This window comes from Rattus rattus, chromosome 1 (genome assembly GCF_011064425.1).
Source record: "Rattus rattus isolate New Zealand chromosome 1, Rrattus_CSIRO_v1, whole genome shotgun sequence".
Lineage (NCBI taxonomy): Eukaryota > Metazoa > Chordata > Mammalia > Rodentia > Muridae > Rattus > Rattus rattus.
The window spans coordinates 37,594,465-37,614,463 of NC_046154.1; the positions used below are offsets into that span (position 1 = coordinate 37,594,465).

Below are 19,999 nucleotides of genomic sequence, written 5' to 3' on the forward strand. Positions count from 1 at the left end.
TACAGGTGGTTCTGAGCTGCCAGTTAGGTACTGAACTCAGGTCCTTTGGAAGAGCAACCAGTGCTCTTAACCACTGAGTTATCTCTCCAGCCTTGGGATCCAAACCTTTTTATGGCTTTTGACTTGTGTTCCCAACTCCTCCTTGGCCATGAATAGCAACTATGATTGTGGAGCATGCAGGGCTCCAAGGAGCCCCAAACAAACTTCAGATTGGGGAGACTAGAAATTCAAGCAGGACAGGGCTGCAATGGTAGATTAGAGGCAGAACGCTTACCTGGCATGCAGAAGGCCCTGGGTTCAATCCCAGGGCTGCCAAAAAAGAAAGACACCAGAAGGGGTTGGGGATTTAGCTCAGTGGTAGAGCGCTTGCCTAGCAAACGCAAGGCCCTGGGTTCGGTCCCCAGCTCCGAAAAAAAGAAAAAAAAAAAAAAAAAAAAAGAAAGAAAGACACCAGAAGCAAAACACAGCTAAACCCGAGAGAGAGAGAGAGAGAGAGAGAGAGAGAGAGAGAGAGAGAGCCCACTCTTATGTGCATTCTCTGGCAGCTGAAGGTGACTCCTGTTTCTGTGACTTAAGTTCTCAAGGAGTCCCCCTCTTTCTCTGGCTTTCCAGCCCCCTCTGCTTGCCCTTCACAAGCCTTTGGCTTCTGTCTAGGATGAGCCCCTCATCCCCCAGCCCTTCTTCCTTGTGTCTGGGTTTCAGTGGCAAGGTTTCTACCCTGCTCTCCTGTGCCGGAATCCTCACCTCAAGTGCATCTCCATTCTTATCCACACCCTGCCACCCCTAGCACCCTCTGTGTATCCATGCATTTGCCCCAGTCAGAAATCCAGATGTCACCTTGTTCTTCCCCACCCCCCACATCTGACAGACGAGGAATGTCAGGAACACCGGCTCACCAACTCTGAAGTCTCTCCACCCGATCCTGACACTTATCATGTGGATAGAGTTAACAGCCTCTCGTCCAGTTTCCCTAGTATGTTTTTATTTAAAAGCTAAAATTTTACTTGCTGGAGAGTGGAAGATGAGGGCATGCCACATGTCAGAGGAGGACAAAATAAAGGGCTTGACTCTCTCTTTCCATCATCTGAATCCCAAGGATTGAACTCAGGTCATCAGGCTTGGCAGCAAGCAGCTTCATCCACTGAGCCATCTTGCTGGCCCCTGCAGAACTTACTTGTTAAACCACTGTAGGATACTTTGTTTTGCCATGATCTCATCTTTACCAAAATCTATGAACATGTATGTGTGTGTGTGAGTATGTGTGTGTGTGTGTGTGTGTATGTGTGTGTGTGCAAACACACGTATACTTTTAGCCTTGTCCCTTTTTAGCTCCTGTCAATGATTAAGCTGTATACTACCACTCAGCCTCGTTAATGTCGAGTTATCCTTATTTCTCAGGTATAAGCCCCTTGCAGCCCACTGTAGCCCCCATCGAGATACCTACTGCTTTTGAGTGGCATTGAAAGTCTTTATGACCCGAATCTGCCCAATGCAATACTAGAAGTCCAGAGAGGAGAAAAATCATATAAACTGGTTATTGGACTGTACGTGAAAATACATGATAGGTCATCTACCTGACTGAGTGGGGAAAAAAAAGAGCCATTCCTATAAAATGCACTAGAACAACTCTACTGTCGTACAGGTCAAGCTTGGGGGCAGATCTCCTAGGGTAGGATTTTCTTCTTCACTATTCTGCCGTAAGAACATGTGTTTGATAGTTTTTCGTTGTTATATTTGTATCAAGTTCTGAATTAGGAGAAAGTAAACAGGAGAAAATGCCAGAGGAGTCAGTGAAGGCGGCCACTTTGCCAAGAGAGGGGCAGGAGTCACAGCAGATTCGAGGCCACGATCAGCCATTGGCGGTGGAGCCCAAGGAAGTTGGGAGGCTTGAAGAAGAGGCGAGCCTCCAGTCTCAGAGCTGTGGTGATAGTTCAGATGACTGCAGCACCAAGGTAGGTGCTGCAGACACACGCTCTGGGCCCCGCCCTTCTGACTAGCCCTGGAGATAAGCAGCGGTTTTGTTTTTTGTTTTTTCTTTACCTTCTTCCTTCTTAAAGTATGTTTCTTATACAATGTTTCAGTCAGAGCGGTAATAAAATTACAACCAACGTCTGAACCTGCTGATTCACTTTATTGTTGAAGGGTTGTTTGTTTGAATTATGGGGGTGGGGCAGCACAACTCTATGGAGTTGTTTCTTTCCTCCTGCCTACCTGGGGGTTTTGAGCATGGATGTCCCCGCTGAGCGGTAAGCCCAAAGCAAGCTCACATGTGCCTCAGGTGGGTGGGGGTGGAGGGATGGCAGGGTGCGTGCCACCCTTCCTATTCTAGGGACTTCAGTGAACCAAGTGTTCATTTTAGTTAAAAAAAAAAATGACAAGAGATCGTCTTAAATATGGCTCCTACTGCAGCTCTGCCTGTAGGAGAGTTAAAGGGAGTGGCCACCAGCCCCACTTCGGTTCTTAATCTTACAGGACTCTGCTGTTCAGAGTAAAGTTTTTCTGTAGACACCTTCCCAGAAATTATTTTGAGATTGTTAGAAGACCATTGTGTTTGCAAGTGAACCACCTTCAAAGGGCTGATAAAATGCAAGGTGCACTCCTGTTATTCTAGAATTTGAGAGGTAGAAGCAGGAGGATTGAGAGTCACCTTTTGTTACTTAATGACATTGAGGCCAGCCTGGGCTGTAAGTGACTGTCTCAAAAAAAAAAAAAAAGGTTGAGAAATAGGTCAAGAGTGAACTTTAGGGAAAGGAAAGCTGGAGAGTTAATTCAGAAGTTAAAAGTGAGAGTTGCTTTTTTTTTTTTTTTTTTCTTTTTTTCAGAGCTGGGGACCAAACCCAGGGCCTTGCGCTTGCTAGGCAAGCGCTCTACCACTGAGCTAAATCCCCAACCCCGTGAGCATTGCACTTACAGAGAACCTGGACTCCATTCTCAGGACCCACAACTGCTTGTAGCTCAAAGGGGTTTTAATATCTCTGGCCTCTGAGAATAGCCAAGTCACATGCTCACACACACACACAGAGAGAGAGAGAGAGAGTCAGAGTCAGAATTTGTTTGGCTCAGAAGCCCAAAGAAGAGTGACTTCAAATGACCAACAAGAGCTCACACTTAGACCCCGCCCCTCCCCTCCTTAGACACTGGGCAACGGGTATGGGAAGATGTGGAAAGGGAAACCTAACGATTTGCAAAGTCATCATTGTCGTTTGGGGTTTGGTTGGTGGTGATTTGTTTGGTTTTGAGAGGCAGGGTATTGCTTTGCAACCAGACTGGACTGAAAATTCAGAATGTAGCCCAGGCTGGCCCTACTCCTGAGTGATGGGGTCACAGGTCCGTGCCACCATGCTCAGCTAAGGGGATGACATTTTACCTACATGTAACTTTATGTCTGGAAAGTAATTTCTGACTAATTTGTTAGTCTGATTTATCTTCCCCCTTTGTTTGAAGTTCTTGTTAGTCAATGCCTAGAGCCAAAGCACAAACTGGGAAGATGAGGAGAGAGGGTGGGAGAAGGGTTGGAGGGCAGGGAATAGGGGTGGGTTGATCAAAGCACATTATGCAAATGTATGAAATTCTCAAACAACAAAACCAAGAACACCCCCACAGTAATGACAAAAAGCAAGTTTGACTACAAAATATGCAAAAATCCTAAGGAAATTTCCAGTGTTGTCCCTTTGTGGAAGGGCAGATAGTTCTACAGCCGCACAGCCTCTTGGGGCCTCAGGAAATTTTAGTCTAGTTTAGTACGTCTTTCTTCCCCTAATGACTCTGAGTTATTGAAAAGAGTTTAGTTCGTATTTATTCAACCAAGGTACCTGGGTGCAGTGAGTAAGGTCGATGGGGCTCATGCGTGCGATGGCTCCTGGTCCAGCAGATCTCCCCTCCACCCGTTGATTCCAACTTCACTCAAAGCTCAAAGTATAGCAGTGTGGGGTGACAGCACAGAGTGTTGACAAGCGCCCCAGGTTGAAAAGGTCTGTATCAGCATGTGTGAGCGCAGAGCCCAAGCAAACCGTAGGGACCACCACAAGCCGTCATCGTCTGCCCGCATGCATTTGTCGTCCCAGAATTCTGTGACAATGCGTGCACGCGTTAGGGAAGCTCAGTGTCTGGATATGATCTAGAGAGCTGTGGCACCTCCATAAGCAAGATCAGGACCTAAGCCCACCTTTCTGCAGCTTTAAAACTAACCCCAGCTCCCACGCCACCCCTCCGTCCAGGAAGTTGGTGGCGTCAGATAGTGGGATGGATGTGCTGATATCCCTGTTGCCAGCCGGGCCAGGCTGCAAACTCACTTCTGACCTGAGAGCTCCCTCCTCGTTTTCCAAGGCTGTTCTCTCATGTCTCACCCAGAGATATGTGGCGTATACATACACATGCACACACACGTGCACACACATACACACACACCAAACATTCTAGGTCAAAGTATGGTAGAGTTTATAACTTAAAGTTGTGCGTTTAAACTTAGGTTGTAAAAATTTATTGCATGGGAAACCCAAGGCTGGCTATAGTGTTCTCTTAAAGGCAGGGTAAACAGTGGGCTGTCTCTCTTCATTTTCCTGTCACTATCCATTGATACACACGTTTTTATTAGGTAAACACCCATTTATGAAATATTCTTCATGCATATGTGTGCGATGTCTGGATCCTTGTTTGCTTACTGGAGTACAGACACACATGTACACATGTATGCGTGGAGGCCCAATGTTGATGTTGGGAATCATCCCTGATCAGTCTTCCATCTTATCTTTGAGACAGGGTCTTTCAATCAAACCCAGAAGTGGCTGATAGGGTTCGTCTGACTAATCAGTTTGTTCAAAGGATCGTCTGCCTCTGCCTTCCAAGGCAAGAATTACAGGCAGGCTGCCACTTCCACCCGCCCAACCAGCATTTTACATGGGTTTGTGGGACCTGACCTCTGGTTATCTAGCAAGTGCTTTAACCACTGAGCTATCTCCCTTGCCCACCCCACCACCCGACTCTCCCACCCTGATACTGCCCCATTTACAATTGCTTGTTTGTTTGTTTGTTTGTTTTGAGACAGGGTTGCTCTGTGTAGCCCTGTCTGTCCTCTGGAACTCACTCTGTAGACCAGGCTGTCCTTGAACTCAGAGATCTGCTTGCTTCTGCATCCTAAGTACTGGTGTAATACCCCATTTTTATTGGTTTTTGTTGGTGGTGGTGGTTTGGTTTGGTTTGGTTTGGTTTGTATTTTTTGTTGTTTGGGGTTTTTTGGGAGGGGGGTTGTTTTTTGGTCTTTTGAGACAGGGTTTCTCTGTGTAGCCCTGTCTGTCCTGGACTTGCTTTGTAGACCAGGCCAGCCTCGAACTTCCTGAGGGCTGGGGCTAAAAGCATGCCCCACCACGCCCAGATCTATTTATAAATGTTGGTCTCTTGGTCTTATGAGCATGAGAAGGCTTTGTTCTCGTGTTTCTTCTGAGACTATTTCTAGGCAAGCGCTTTTTCATTTTTTTTTTCTTTTTTTTCGGAGCTGGGGACCGAACCCAGGGCCTTGCGGTTGCTAGGCAAGCGCTCTACCACTGAGCCAAATCCCCAACCCCCTGAGACTATTTCTATACTTTTAGCTTTATAATTAAATCTTGGATCCATTATCAAACACTGTGTATGTCACAAGAAAGAGTCCACCTCCATCTTGTACGCAAATATCCAGTGTACCACTGAGATGTGCTGAAAGGAAGCCCCTCTTTCTCAGCCACGGAAGGTTGATTATATCTGTTGGAACGTCGTTTCCCACATCAGCTGTAACACAATCTTTCTTCAATGTGTATGTGTATTTGCATGTATGATTGTGTGTCAGTCACACAGTGCCTGAAGAGGCCTGAAGAGGGTGTCGAACCTCCAGGGATTGGAGTTACAGACCATTGTGAACCACCATGTAGGGCTGGGAATTGAACCTGGGTCCTTCTAACCTTTGAGCCGTCTCGATTTCATGGCAAGGAAATGAGGAATTGAGTACAGTTTGGACAGTTTCTGTCAGGGTCTGTGCACTGATGACTATTCCTCTCTCTCTCCTCTCTCTCCTCTCTCTCCTCTCTCTCCTCTCTCTCTCTCTCTCTCTCTCTCTCTCTCTCTCTCTCTCTCTCTCTCGTGTGCGTGTGTTCTTCAGCCCTGATGCCAGACAGTAGTATCTAGTATGGTGCTATATTCCCGTAATCTTCTTAAATGGACAATTTTTAACAACAGACAAGCCAGATGCCAGACCTTTCAAAATGCTTATAAGTAGGGAAAGTATCGTGGGAGCCTCTCACATGGGCAAGACTGAGCATTGTGTCCGTCAGAAGTATTTTGTGATGTCAGCCATGGGTGCTCATGGTCTGATTAACACTAGCTCAGGTGAGATTCCCTTTTACTATTCTTGAACCAAGTTGGATGAAATATTAAGTTTATAGACTTAGAACTTAATGTTTTCCTAACGTTTTGGGTATATCATAGTGCTGTGGGTACTGCACTAAACCACCCATGCTCACTAAGCGATATGATGGCATAGGAATATAATCTGTGCATCTTACAGGTTGAGAAACAGAGGCTTTAGTTAGGAATAAGGTAGATGGTATTTGCCCACATTGAGGAAGCAGTGAAACCCAGGTCTACAGCCTATAGAGTAATGGTTCTCAAACTGTGGGTCGTGACCCATCTGGGAGTCAAGCAACCTTTTCACAGGGGTCACCTAAGACCATCAGAAAACGCAGATATTTACATTATGAGTCATAACAGTAGCATAATTACAGTTAGGAGTTAGCAACGAAAATAATTGTGTAGCTGGGGTCGCACACACAAGGAAGAATATTAAAGGGTCACAGCCTTTGGAAGGTTGAGAACCACGGCCAACCTAGAGCTTCATCCTCTGCTGCTTCCTTGATTGCTTCCCTCCGCTACCAGCCCCCAGAAAGCTAACAGCTCTCACTGATTGTCCCAAGGAAGACTAGGGAACTGGCTCTGAGCCCTCGTTCGTTTATATCCAATTGTTATTTTATTAATTTTCTTTAGCTGGGATAGTGAAATGGCTCAGTAATTCCTGAAAGTTGTCTTTTTTTTTTTTTTTTTTTTTTTTTTTTTTTTGGTTCTTTTTTTTTTTTTTTTTTCGGAGCTGGGGACTGAACCCAGGGCCTTGTGCTTCCTAGGCAAGCGCTCTACCACTGAGCTAAATCCCCAACCCCTTTTTTTTTTTTTTCTTTTAAAGACTTATGTATGTGAGTACACTGTCGCTGTCTTCAGCCACACCAGAAGAAGGGATCAGATTCCACTACAGATGGTTGTGAGCCACCATGTGGTTGCTGGGAATTGAACTTGGGTCCTCTGGAAGAGCAGCCAGTGCTCTTAACTGCTGAGCCATCTCTCCAGCCCCAAGAGTTGTCTTCTAGTTGTTACACACGCATGCACGCACGCACACACGCACCCACACACACACACACACGCACACACACACACACAAACGTAATAAAAATTTAAAACCTCTGGAGAGGTGGCTCGGCTATTAAGAGCACTGTCTGCTCTTCCAGAGGGCCCAGGTTTAATTCCCAGCAACCAGAACAATCAGTTCCAGAGGACCTGACGCTCTCCTGGCCTCCTCAGGCGCCAGGCAAACAAGGGGTGCACAGTCATACATGCAGGCAAATACTCATAAGCATTAAATAAAACAAGCTTAAACTGTTTTTAGAAAACTAGAAAATAGTGTGGGTTCCTGGTTGTTTTCGTTCCTAAGTGGTTTTGTAGTTCTGAGACTCAAAGGGAGTGTTTTAACTCTAAAAAAAAATGCTCTATTTTGTTTGCCTTTCATTGATATTAGAAATTGAAAGATTAGTTATCCGCGCACAGCTGCTTTTGTTCCCATAACCCGATGGCCTGTGCAGTCCAGTGTGGAAGCTTTTGAATTACAGGAGCACCGCCGAGCACCCATGGATGTAGAAGCATCGTTTGTTGTAGGTGAAGGAACTGTCTCCGGAAGCCCTCAGGTCCCTACGGGCGGTGTGAACCTACAGACCGCCTGTGGTGCTCTCTCAAGCGCATTTCTCTCTTAAAATGTTTGCCTCAGTATCTAACATCTGGAGAGAAAGCAAGCTACCAGCATCAAGGGGAACTGCGGGAAATGCGGCAGAACCTGCACCGCCTGCAGATCCTGTGCAACTCGGCTGAGAAGGAGCTGCGGTACGAGCGGGGCCGGAGCCTAGACTTGAAACAACACAACAGTTTGCTCCAGGAGGAGAACCTCAAGGTAACTCTCTCACGCAGGCACAGCCTTTCCTGCAGGCCCTCAGTCTTGGGTGGGGGGTGAGGAGGCGGGGCTAAATCACGGTTCCCCTCTCTCTGCTGCCAACAGGGTGCAGATGCTATCGGTTGGTCGGTTGGTCGGTCGGTCGTAAACACAGAAAGGGTATAGCGGTCGGTTGAAATCCTTATCTCGAATGTTTTTTTTTCTTTTTATAGGTAAACACTTTTTAAAAGATTTATTTATTTTACGTATATGAGTACACGGTAGCTGTCTTCAAACACACAAGAAGAGGGCATCGGATCCCCATGACAGGTGGTGGTGAGCCACCATGCGGTGGCTGAGAAGTGAACTCAGGGCCTGTGGAGTCAGAGCTGGGCTTTAGAGCAGTCAGTGCTCCAAACCACGGAGCCATCCCTTCAGCCCCTTATCTCAGATTTTTAACATTTGATCTTAGTGACTGGTCTCCCTACATTAGTTGCATATAGCCAGATGTATTTCTCCCCGGTAAATGTATTCATAAAGGGAGGGGTGGCATAGATTCGCAGTTGTTTTTCGAAACACATGAACATTCAGAACAAGCCACCATATAAATAATGTACTCTTCCAGATACAATTCAGTTCTAAAATTACACATTACAGACTTGGTTTCTAATACATATTAGAAACCCTATATAAGGTTCTAAAGTTCAATATTCAGGGACTGGATGGGGCTCAGTTGGTAGAATGCTTGTCTAGAATGTGGGAGGCCTTGGGTTAATCCCCAGCACCACCAAACTGGGAGTGGCAGAAACCTGGAGTGTCAAACGGAAGGCCTCTTAGATCAGTTTGTTTGTTTTGAGACGGTATCCCATAGACCAGGCTGGCCTTGAAATCACCATGAAGGCAACGCTGATCTTGTTCCTGTGAATAAGATCCCCATGAAAACTCCTCATCTTATTCCTGTCACATGCTGAGATCACAGACACACGTCACCATGTCCAACTTCACCTGACCACTCAAGCAATCTCATGTCTGCCTTTTGATACAATGACCAGAATGGCCCCTTATGAATATGTATTCAATAGGCAGTCTTTCAGAAATGGGAAAACGACCACGTCATAAAGAGAGAAGATGCCGTTTACTGTTTGCAGCCTCTCTCTTGGAGCCAGGCGTGCAGTGGTATCAAGTACAGTAGCCACCTTTTATGTACAGTTTGACCTCATAAACCTCAGAGCTGCTAGGGCCACCAGGGTCACAAAGCTAATTTCAGAATCTGAACTGAAACGTGAGTAGATTTGACTTTGCACATCGAGCTTTTCCTCAGCCTGGAGTCATTTTGGGAACCTTAGATTTGCAAACACATGGACCGAGTTTGTGTGTGTGTGTGTGTGTGTGTGTGTGTGTGCATGGGTGCGCGTGTACATGTATGAGGTACGTGTGTACGTGAGCGCAGGTGCTCACAGAGGCCAGAGCCCTTGGATAGCCTGCAGTAGGAGTTACAGGCAGTTGTGAGCCACTGACATGGGGGCTGGGAATGTGCCACCAAGGCAGTCCATGCTCTTACCCACTGTGGGACTGATTTCCTAAAATCCACTCAGAAGATCAAACTCTGGGTCCCTACTGTTAGGCATGCTACAGTAATTAGCATCCCAGAATACTAATTTTATTACCTTTGAACCAATCTGTTGTGGACTATACTACAAAGAATGTGTGTAAAATAATGACATGCAGTTTAACCCGTTAGAAAGTGGATGTCCGCGGACACCACCTAGCACAATACAGAACCAAGCCAGCATACTGGCAGCTCTGAGAACTCTTTCTCTACTGCTCTCCAAGTCTCTTCCTCACAGTGTGCCACCAGGACACTGTACTGGTTCCTTTTTGGGCTGCAGAAGCCACCATAGAGACAGAGGCTTAACAGCTTTTACATCCGTGCAATCTGACTTGAGCAACGTCCCCGTCCCCGTGCCTGTGGGATCACTGACTCTCACAGCCTTTAGAGCTCCTGGCCTGGGGAGTCAATGGACAGAGTGCTAGGAAAGGAGAGTGCCGCCCTCATTAGCAAGAGGCTTGGGTCTCGTGACCCTGAACCAACCCAGTGCACCAAATACCCCACTCTTTGCTTTCTTCGTTTCCTCGAGTCCAGTGCCCTGCTCACCCCTTGGACTTGCTGAGTTTTCTTGTGGTAAGGCTGTACTTGAAAATGTCCAACTCAGAGGTGACGCACTCTAGGTAGTATAAGCTGTAAGGCTTGCTGGTTTGTCTCTTTACCTTTTGGAGACCACCATCATGTACACCACTGTGTGTGTGTGTGCTACTGTACATAAGTGGGACTCTAAGAAGAGAGCAGCGTGGGGTTGTTCAACTCTAGGGACGGCACCTGGCTTACCCACACACTCGTCTGATTCTGTCTGTGCAGAGGATAGCTTTTGGAGTCGTTCTCTCCTCTCACCATGTAGCATCCAGAGCATTGAATTCAGGTCATCAGGCTCGGTGGCAAGCCCCATTGCTGACTGAGCCAACTTGCTAGCATCCGTATTAATTTATATATATGTGTGTGTGTGTGTGCGAGCGCGTGCACGAACCCAATGCCTTGAGAATGCTTTCTACCATTTAATTGCATCCCCGGCCCCGATTTTATGATTTTTTTTTTTTACCTATCCCCCAACTATAGATCAAAATTGAACTCAAGCAGGCCCAGGAGAAGTTGCTGGACAACGCCAGGATGCACTCCTCCCTCATGGCAGAGTGGAAGCTCTGTCAGCAGAAAGTCAAGGAGCTGGAGTTAGAAGGACTTAGGCAGACGCAGAGCATTAAGTCCCAGCAGGGCCTCCAGGAAAAGCTGGCTCGGGAGAAATCGAAAACAGCGGAAGCACAGGAAAAGGTAACCGTCCTCATGCTCAGGAAGCGGCACGCACAGTCGGAGCCCTGCCTTAAGAGACAGGTGTCCGGCTCATCTTTTCTCTTTGCCCTCCCCGCGTCTTCATCTCGTTAATAATTTTATGTCATATGCCCCGACCATTCTAATAAACCTTGTACATTTTTGAAAACTGCATGAATTAGAAATGTAAGCTTCCGGGGCAGGGGAAATGGCTGGATCAGTGAAGTGCTTGTCACACAAGCATGAGGATCTAGTTCAGATCCCCAGAACACACAGGGCAGGCCGGCAACCCCAGCTTTGGAGAAACAGAAACAGAAGGGTCTCTGGAACTGACTGGCCAAGCAGCCTATCCGAGGGAGTGAGCTCCAGGCCAGCAAGAGACCCGGTCTCAAAAAATAAGGTGGAGAGAGTCAAAGGACACCCCTTATCTTGTATACACATGTGCACATACACATATTCACCTCTCTATATGCAAATGTATATTTAATTAAAACTATAATATGAACTTAAATCTGATTGAAGTCATAGGACATGTATACTTTTTAATTTTAAAGAACTTATTTTTCTCTCATTTGAATTGACTGTTTATATGACTTATTTTGTAATCTTTAAAAAATAGACTCATTTATTTTAGTGTGTGTGTGTGTGTGTGTGTGTGTGTGTGTGTGTTGCCTACATATATGTATGTATGTGCACCATATGTATGCCTGGTGCCTGAGAAGGTCAGTAGAGGGCATTGGGTCCTCTGGAGCTGGGGTTACAGATGGTTGAGAGCTGCCATGTGGGTGTAGGGAACTTACCAGGTTGTTTGCAAGAGTAGCCAAGTGCTCTTAACCACTGAGCCATCCCTCCAACCCTAGTTTGTAATTTTTAGAGGGGATGGGTGAGGCAGAGTTTCTCTGTGTAGCCCTGGCTGTCCTGGAACTCACTCTGTAGGCCAGGCTGACCTCGAACTCAGAGATCTACCTGCCTCTGCCTCCCGAGTGCTGGGATTAAAGGTGTGCACCACCAACGCTTTTCAAGAGAGATTTTTGCTGTGAAATTGGCTATTTTCAAATATTGCCCTTGTGTTTTGGATTGCTTATAACAAGGTATCAATAGTATACAACACTTATGTGTGTTAGTGAGTGTGTGTGTGTGTGTGTGTGTGTGTGTGTGTGTGTGTGTGTGTGCGTACATGTCTCCCTCTATGGCTGACTGTCTTACTGTCTTGAAAGTACTCCTGAATAGCATATGCATGTCAGGAAATGAGGGTGCACTCATTCAGAGGGACATCATTCTGCACAGCATACAAGTAGAGACACGTACTGTGCAGTGTCACAGGATACAGAAGAGCATCCGTAACCTCGACAGTGAATGACGGGTGTGACCAAGACACCAGCAGCTCATTGCTGACACTTGCAGAAGCCAGTGAACAAAAGAGAGAAACCAAGTCTTAAAATTACACTTTACGCCAGGTGTGATGGCGCGCACCTTCAATCCCAGGACTTGGAAGGCAGAGGCAGGTGGACCTCTCTGAATCTGAGGCCAGCCTGGTCTACAGAGTGAGTTCCTGGCCAGCTACACAACGAGACCAAAAAACACAAACAACAAACAACAACAACAACAACAAAAACCCTTTTCTTTATTTAGAGAGCTGGCAGTCCAGGAAGACAGTGGATTAATGCCTGAAAATACCCATCTTCTGTCTCACCTCTAGCCAGCAGGTTATGTAGGGAATAGGAGAGGCAGAACAGGGGCAGGCAGGCAGGCACTTGCTAGTGCAGGCTAGCCCATCTGCCTGGGTTCTGTGCCCCTCATCATCCTTGCTTCATCCTCATTCTCTGAGGGTTTTGGTTCAGGTACTTGAACCGCCGAGTCAGGCCGGTTTCCGCTAGTATCAACCTCGTCCCCTCCAGAGCACCAGGACTGGTGGTGGGGATGGCTACCTGAGAACACGCAGGCCATTAACAGCATGTTTGTGCTAAGCTGCCAACAGCGTGCACATACAGATTGCTTTTCACAGTCTGAAGCGTGAGAATGACTTACACAAAATCTGAAAGTGTGGCTAACAGCAGCTCCCCGCCCCCACCCCGACTCCTACCACAGGTACTTGCTAGAGTTCAGTTAAATGTAGTGTTTGTTGTTGGGAAAGGGTCACACCCTTCATAATGTTTTACCTTTTCAACCAAGATTTTGGACCTGCAGCAGAAACTAGACCACGCTCGACAAGTCTGCCTTTCAGATGTTTGCATTTTGCGGAGGAAGCAGCTAGAGGAAGAGATCAAGGAAGCAAAGAACACAGAGGCCAGGCTTCAGCAGCAGTGCCAGGAGGAGCAGCAGAGGAGGTAAGGACCACCCGGGCGTGGGGCTCCTCGGGCACAGATTCACCCAGAACACTGGCGACTGGCTTTAACCGGGATCCCCCTTGAGGTCTCACGTGCCCCTTGCCTGGCTTTCTGGTGTGATCTGGGCAGATTCAGGCTTCATTGAAGTTGCTACTTTTTATTGGCTAATGTTCTTCCAGATAGTTCTGGGTCATTTATAGGCATCTTTAGCATCAAGAAACTGCTAGCAGATAAGAACTATCGAGTTTTCCTCTTAAAATAACTGTTATGGCTGTGACTTAAAGCATTCTTTTGGATGCTCTGGTGATGGATGCTTCTCATTTGTATAATATTCAGAATGAGTCATATATAAATATTGAGAAAGATATATTATCCACCAAAAACACACGGAGATGTTTACATACCCTTTGTAGCTCAGAATCTTACTTCTAGCTATAACTAGAGGTTCTGTGCTAGGACCTGTCACACATCACTGAGTGAATGTTCGTTGAATAAATGTCTCAGTGAGTGACTGGCTGGATATTCTTTCTAAGATTTATTCATTTATTATATATAAGTACACTGTAGCTGTCTTCAGACACCAGAAGAGGGCATCGGATCCCATTACAGATGGTTGTGAGCCACCCTGTGGTTGCTGGGATTTGAACTCAGGACCTCTGGAAGAGCAGTCAGTGCTCTTAACCACTGAGCCACCTCTCCAGCTCTGGCTGGATATTTGTATGCAGGAAGACTGCATAAACTCAAAGGCACACCATGCAGAAACGCTTGCCTCATCTGCCATGTCTCGAGAGATGGTGGGCTAGCCTGTCACAATGTAGTTAGATCCTAGCTAGCTGCAAGGCCTGCTCACAAGGAAGCAGTAGGACGCCCCGAAGGCAAGCATGAGAACACTGAGCTGACAAAGACACTGCCACATGATCCAGGCCTGCAGGTCAAGGGGCAGATAACATCAGCCACACATTCAGGAGGTGCCAGCAAGCCTGCCACACGGCCAGCTAAGTGACCTGAGCAAATCCCGTGTTTAAAATGATATGGTGAGGCTGGGGTGAGCTGGAGAGAGAGCTCGGCGGTTGAGCGCACTCTTATGGAGGAGTGGGATTTGGTCCCCAGCATGTACCAACACGGCCATCTTTCCAGGCCCTCAGTCTTCCTTTCTGAGTCTTGCTGAATCGCCCAGGCAATTCAAACTTGTAGGGTCAAGGGATGTTCCTGTGTCAGCCTCCCCAGAGGGTGTGGGACTACACGTAAGCACACCATTCTGCAGACTTGAGTTTCTACAGTGGACATAGCAGTGCAGCGTCCACATTATCTGTTTTTCCATGTATGAGTTTCCATCATGTTCATCTTTCAATAATGCAGTCCACTCATCATAAAACCTACTACATCTGTGGGCATACAGTTGTTTAAGATGCAATAATGATATCATAATACCCTCTACTGTCCTTTTAATATCCGTGGGATCGATAGAGAAACCCCTGTTTTATTTCTGGTATTAGTAATTTCTATATCCTATACATCTTGGTTTGCTGGCCCAAATAGAAATTAGTCAACTGTATTGGTCTTTTCAAAGAACTACCTTTTGGGTTTATTTCACTTTCTCTGTTTTTTTTTTTTTCCTGATTCCATTTATCTATCTTCCTTCCCCTACCCCCTTTCCAACAGAATCTCATGCATCCTAGGCTGGCCTTTATATAGCTGAGGCTGGCCTTGAACTCCTGATCTTTATGCTGCCACCTTCCAAGTTCTGGTTTGAGACAACAGAGTCTTACTTCATAGTCCAGGCTATCTTAGAACACACTCGATAGCCCAGGCTTACCTCAAACTCAGCAATTCTCCTGCCTCTGCTTCCGGAGTGCTAGAATCTCAGGCATGCTCCATCACAGCTGACTGGGGTTCTTGGTTTTATTATTCAGTTTTTTGTTTGTCTTTGATATATAATGTTAATTTTTCTCTGGCTTCTTATGATGGAAGCTCTGAGTATTGATTTTAGTCTCTCCCTCCTTTATAACACACACATCTCCTGGCACCAGTTTCTCTGCTTCTGCTTTGCCCCACAAAGTCTGTAATTTCTTTCATTTCATTCAAAATGTTCTCAACCTGGTAGCCTACGACATTGGCAAAACACAGTTGGGCATCTGTGGGGTTTCTGGACAAGATGGGCCTGTGGGTCAGTGTGCTGAGTGGGAGAGACCCACTCTGGGTGAGCGCTGGGGCCCAGATGGAATGTCAGAGGTAAGAGGAGGAGACCGAGCTCTCCCTCGATGCTGCTCTAAGGGCTTCAGATTTGGGTTCCTCAGCCTCTGAACGTGGAGCTGTACCAGCAGCTATTCCACGGTGTTATCCATTGGCCTGGAACTGGGGCTGCACTGCCAGCTTCCTTGGGTTTGAGCAGCTGTTTTGTTTTTTTTTTGGAGCTGGGGACCGAACCCAGGGCCTTGTGCTTGCTAGGCAAGCGCTCTACCACTGAGCTAAATCCCCAACCCTGGTCTGAGCAGCTGTGAAGCAGGTGGCTGTCATGGGGCTCTACAGCCGCTGGCCCTGTGAGTTCATAGTGCGCGTGCGCGCGCGCACACACACACACACACACACACACACACACACACACACACACACGTAATTGACTCCAGTCCTCTGGAAACCTCTGACTAGATACACAGAAATACTTTGTGTTGATTGGTTAATTGATTGTCTGAAGCAAAATTTTGCCATGTTGCCCCAGCTTTGCCTTGAACTCTTGAATGCAAGTGAATCCCCTGCCTCAGCCTCCTGAGTAGCTGGGACTACAAATGAGCATCACTGTGCTGAGTTTAATCTGCTGTAGGTTTTGATTCTGCTGTAAGTAATACCATAGTAAGGGCTAAGGAAGTAATTCTCTGGTAGAGTGCTTACCATTCTTGACAAGGCTGAGTCAACGCTAGCACTGCCAAACTGTGTGTGTGTGTGTGTGTGTGTGTGTGTGTGTGTGTGTGTGTGTGTTTTAAAGGGACCTTGAACAGCTGGGCGGTAGCTTGCTCAATGGGCTAAAGACTCACCATGCAGGCATGACTACTTGGGTTGAGTCCCCTGAACCCACTTAAAAGTGAAAGGAGAGAATTGACTCCACAAAGTCATCCTCTGACCCTCATTTACACACACACGTACCATGGCTTATGTGCACCACACACTTGTACACACACTCATAATAAAAAAAATTAAGGAAATTTGAGGATCCGTGCGTTACCCCAGCAGGTAAAGATCCTTGCTACCAAACCTATCAATCTGAGTTCAGTGCCAGAAACCCCCATGGTAGGAGAGAATCAACCCTGCACACTGTCTCCTGACCTCCATGGAAATCTGCACATGCACACACACACAGATGGATGGAGTTTCAACCCCGGCAGGGGGGTGTGAATACTGCCATAGTGAATTCCCTTGTCCTGAGACACTTTAACTGTAGTGATCTGTGGCAAGGAGGTCAGAAGGCTGTGGAGGCACCTAGCAGGACTGGCTGTGGAACTGAGGGCTTGGGGCAGCCTTCCTCAGTAACAGCAATATGTAAGCGCTTGGATCGAGGGTGGGGGGGGGAGGAGCTGAGAGGTGACCACTGGGCAAAGGAAGAAGGAAAGGGAAAGTCGGGTGGGGAGTGTGGGGTGAGGAGGTGAGGAGTAACCCCTGGGGAAGGTCTGACTGAGGAAGGGAAGAAGTTCCCTAGCGAAAATGAAGAAAATGCTTGGGGTTGGAGAGTGCTGAGAAAATGAAGAAAATGCTTGAGGTTGGAGAGTGCTGAGAAAATGGGTCCAGAAAGCACGATGGCCTGGTTCACACAAAGGTGGCTACCATATGAGCCATGGGGAGCCACTTAGGGATTGTTTTTTCTGAGACAGGATTTTTCTGTGTAGCCCTGGCTGGAACGCTGCTCTGTAGATCAAGGTGGCTTCCAACTTACAGAGAGCCACCCGCCCTCTGCCTCCTGAGTGCTGGGATTAAAGGTACTGCCATCACCACCTGGCCAGCCACCACTGAAGGGTTTTACTAAAGGGACTGTGGGGTTTGGAGTGTAGCTCAGTGGTAGAACAGAGTTGCCTGGCAGGCACGAGACCCTGGGTTCAACTGTCAACACCAAAAACAGTGGAGGAAGCTCCAGGATTCTGTTGTGACTCAGGATGAAAACGGCCTGCTGTGTAGATGACGCTGCTGAAGAGACTCAGGCTACAGGGAAAGGAGGATCTCACTGGACCTTGTCAGCCCCAAGACCTGCTAGTGTTTCCTTGCTGAAACCATGTGTTTCGTGAAGCATCTCCTTTTTAGCAGCCTCTAGCAAGTCCCGAGGTGCCTTTTCTATTCAGACTTCCCAGTTGTCGGTTTCCATTTGAACTCCCAGGCTGCACTGTGGATAATCCGAGGTCTTCTCAGTCCTACAGCTCACTATCCCCTCAGTTCCGGGGCTTAGCTCTTACCCAGTCCCTTGAACCAAAACTAAGAATGGAGCTGTCACGGGATCTCACTCTGGGCTGCCCTCAGCTCCCCAGTCCTGGTGAAATGTCTGCCAGAGAATTCAGACGAGACCGGCAGAGCATAGTGTAGAAAATCGGCAGCTTTCAGAGAAAGAGAAGACAGCACAGGCAAGGGACCTTGCACATCCCCCTTTTAGGCAGCCTTTGTCCCGTGTCCAAAGTCTCCAGGAGACTGACAGGCCCGTCTCACTGACCTTCCCAGGAGAACACGATGGTTTGCCCTTGCTCTTACAGAAATGCCTCCTGCTGCTCAGTAATCATGTAAGGTTTAGGGCTCCTGAGCTCAGTCCAGATAGTTAGTATACGGATGTTCAAAGTGGTCCCGGATGCCATCTTCTCACAGAGCCAGGGATAGGACTCAGGCCCATTCCCCTGTCCAGTAGTACTGTTCCTATGCTTGTGTTTCTAAGCTATTGATTATGAAGAAAAGGTCCAGCCCAACTGTCTTCTAAGGTTGCTAATTTCTAACTGGCTACTTAACAGAACCATAAAGAAGACAGAGATGACTTCTCAGATATGCACATAGTGATTTAGATAAAGCAGAAACGACAGTGAGGAAGTTGGTGTAGGGTTAGGTGTGATTGGAAGAATTAAGCCCCAACAATCTTTAGTGTGCCTGCGCTTACATCCAAAGAAGCTAAGAGCGAGAGGCACAGAGCCCCGGGACCCAGCAGAGCCCCGGACCCAGCAGAGCACCAGGAGCGGGCAGAACCCCGGGAGCCAGAGCCAGGAGCCCTCAGAGCCCTCAGAGCCCTGAGTCAGTGTCTCAGTAACCGAGCGGTTGCCTAGAATGCATACATTGGAGAGCACAAAGCTGTCTGGACAGCTTTAGGATCTTAGAGACCTGGCACACAGGTGAGAATTTTGCCCATCGGTGTTATTTCACCCTTCCCGTCGCCATATCCCTCAAGATGTCCGGGATGAAGAGAGTCTCGGTTTGAAATCCTCAGAAAGTCTTCCCAGGAACCGTAGTTTGATGAGTCTGTCTGAAGAAGCGGGTACTGACGGCACTCACTGGGCAGTGTGGATTTCCCCATCGATGATGCAGCGGCGGCAGAGGAAGCAGCTGCAGCGCATCAGCCCCTGAGTCGGCTGTAGCAGGGCTGCCATGCGAACACCGGTGTCAGCAATGCTTGGAGCTCGAAGATTGTGTGGGCCAAGTTGTAAAGCACCGGGGAAGAAGGCGCGTAGACTCGGAGTAGAGCCCCACCTCAGCCTTGCCCTAGCTGCTCTTGTTGCCACACCTTCCTCATCTCTGCCATAAGGAAATGTATTTCTTCCTCATGGTTTTGTTTTGGTGGCAAGAGAGAGAATTAAAGAAAAGTTCCTATTATGTAGAAGGTTCCCTGCACGGGTCCCCTTGTCCTGCAGACCTATAACTGTACCTCCCTCTGCTGAAACGACAAGCTTCCTCGTGCTGGCCCAGAAGTTTTGGGTCTAGGAGTCACTTGCAGACTGTGGCAGTCCACAGAGTGACCCGCTGTGCATTGCTTGCCCTCAGGATTCTTCTAGACCAGGATGTAAATGAGCTCCAGAGACAAGTGAGAACCTTGCAGGATAAGGAGAGCCAACAGGAAGCAGCCAATTCCCAGCAACAAGAGGCTCTACGCAAACAACTGGAGATCGAGAGAAGGAAGTGTGAAGAGGTAAGAAAGTAGCAGAAGAGTGTCCCCAGTTCCGTGTTTTCACGGACTGGAATGAGTCTCCATCTTTACTTTTAATTCAGCTAATTATGAATAGAATAAAGAGCACACTTTAACCTACCGAATTTAGCTGGGAAAACAAAGATATAGAAATAGGGAGACTGTGGACATAGATATAGATGTGTCTCCAAATGGAGGGAAGGAAACAGGACTTCCCTGTATTATCTGGGACGGGTTAGGTGTAAATTAAATTAATAGGAGTTGGAGAGATGCCTCACTGATTGAGAGGCTGCTTGTCCAGAGGACGTGGGTTCAATTCCAGGCACCTACATTGTAACTTACAGCTGTCTGTAACTCCAGATCCAAGGGATCCTACGTCTCTTCAGAACGCCTCAGGCCCAAACACACGTGTGGTGCGCAGACATACATGAAGGCGAAAATTCTTA

At 47.4% G+C, this 19,999-nt stretch overlaps 1 protein-coding gene across 8 annotated transcripts in view; it reads left to right on the top strand.

Moving 5' to 3' along the window:
- Ccdc30 (coiled-coil domain containing 30) overlaps positions 1-19,999 on the top strand; it is a 76,011-nt gene that overhangs the window by 31,385 nt on the left and 24,627 nt on the right. For 4 of the 8 annotated variants that reach the window (XM_032899144.1, XM_032899140.1, XM_032899143.1 and 1 more), the window contains 5 exons: positions 1,745-1,952; positions 8,054-8,233; positions 10,884-11,093; positions 13,263-13,417; positions 19,412-19,556. In XM_032899144.1, the coding sequence (XP_032755035.1) occupies positions 1,745-1,952; positions 8,054-8,233; positions 10,884-11,093; positions 13,263-13,417; positions 19,412-19,556 (898 nt within the window). Of the gene's footprint in view, positions 1-1,744; positions 1,953-2,063; positions 2,247-8,053; positions 8,234-10,883; positions 11,094-13,262; positions 13,418-19,411; positions 19,557-19,999 lie in introns of those variants that run through there. The other 4 variants (XM_032899145.1, XM_032899147.1, XM_032899142.1 and 1 more) reach the window with 2 other exon arrangements.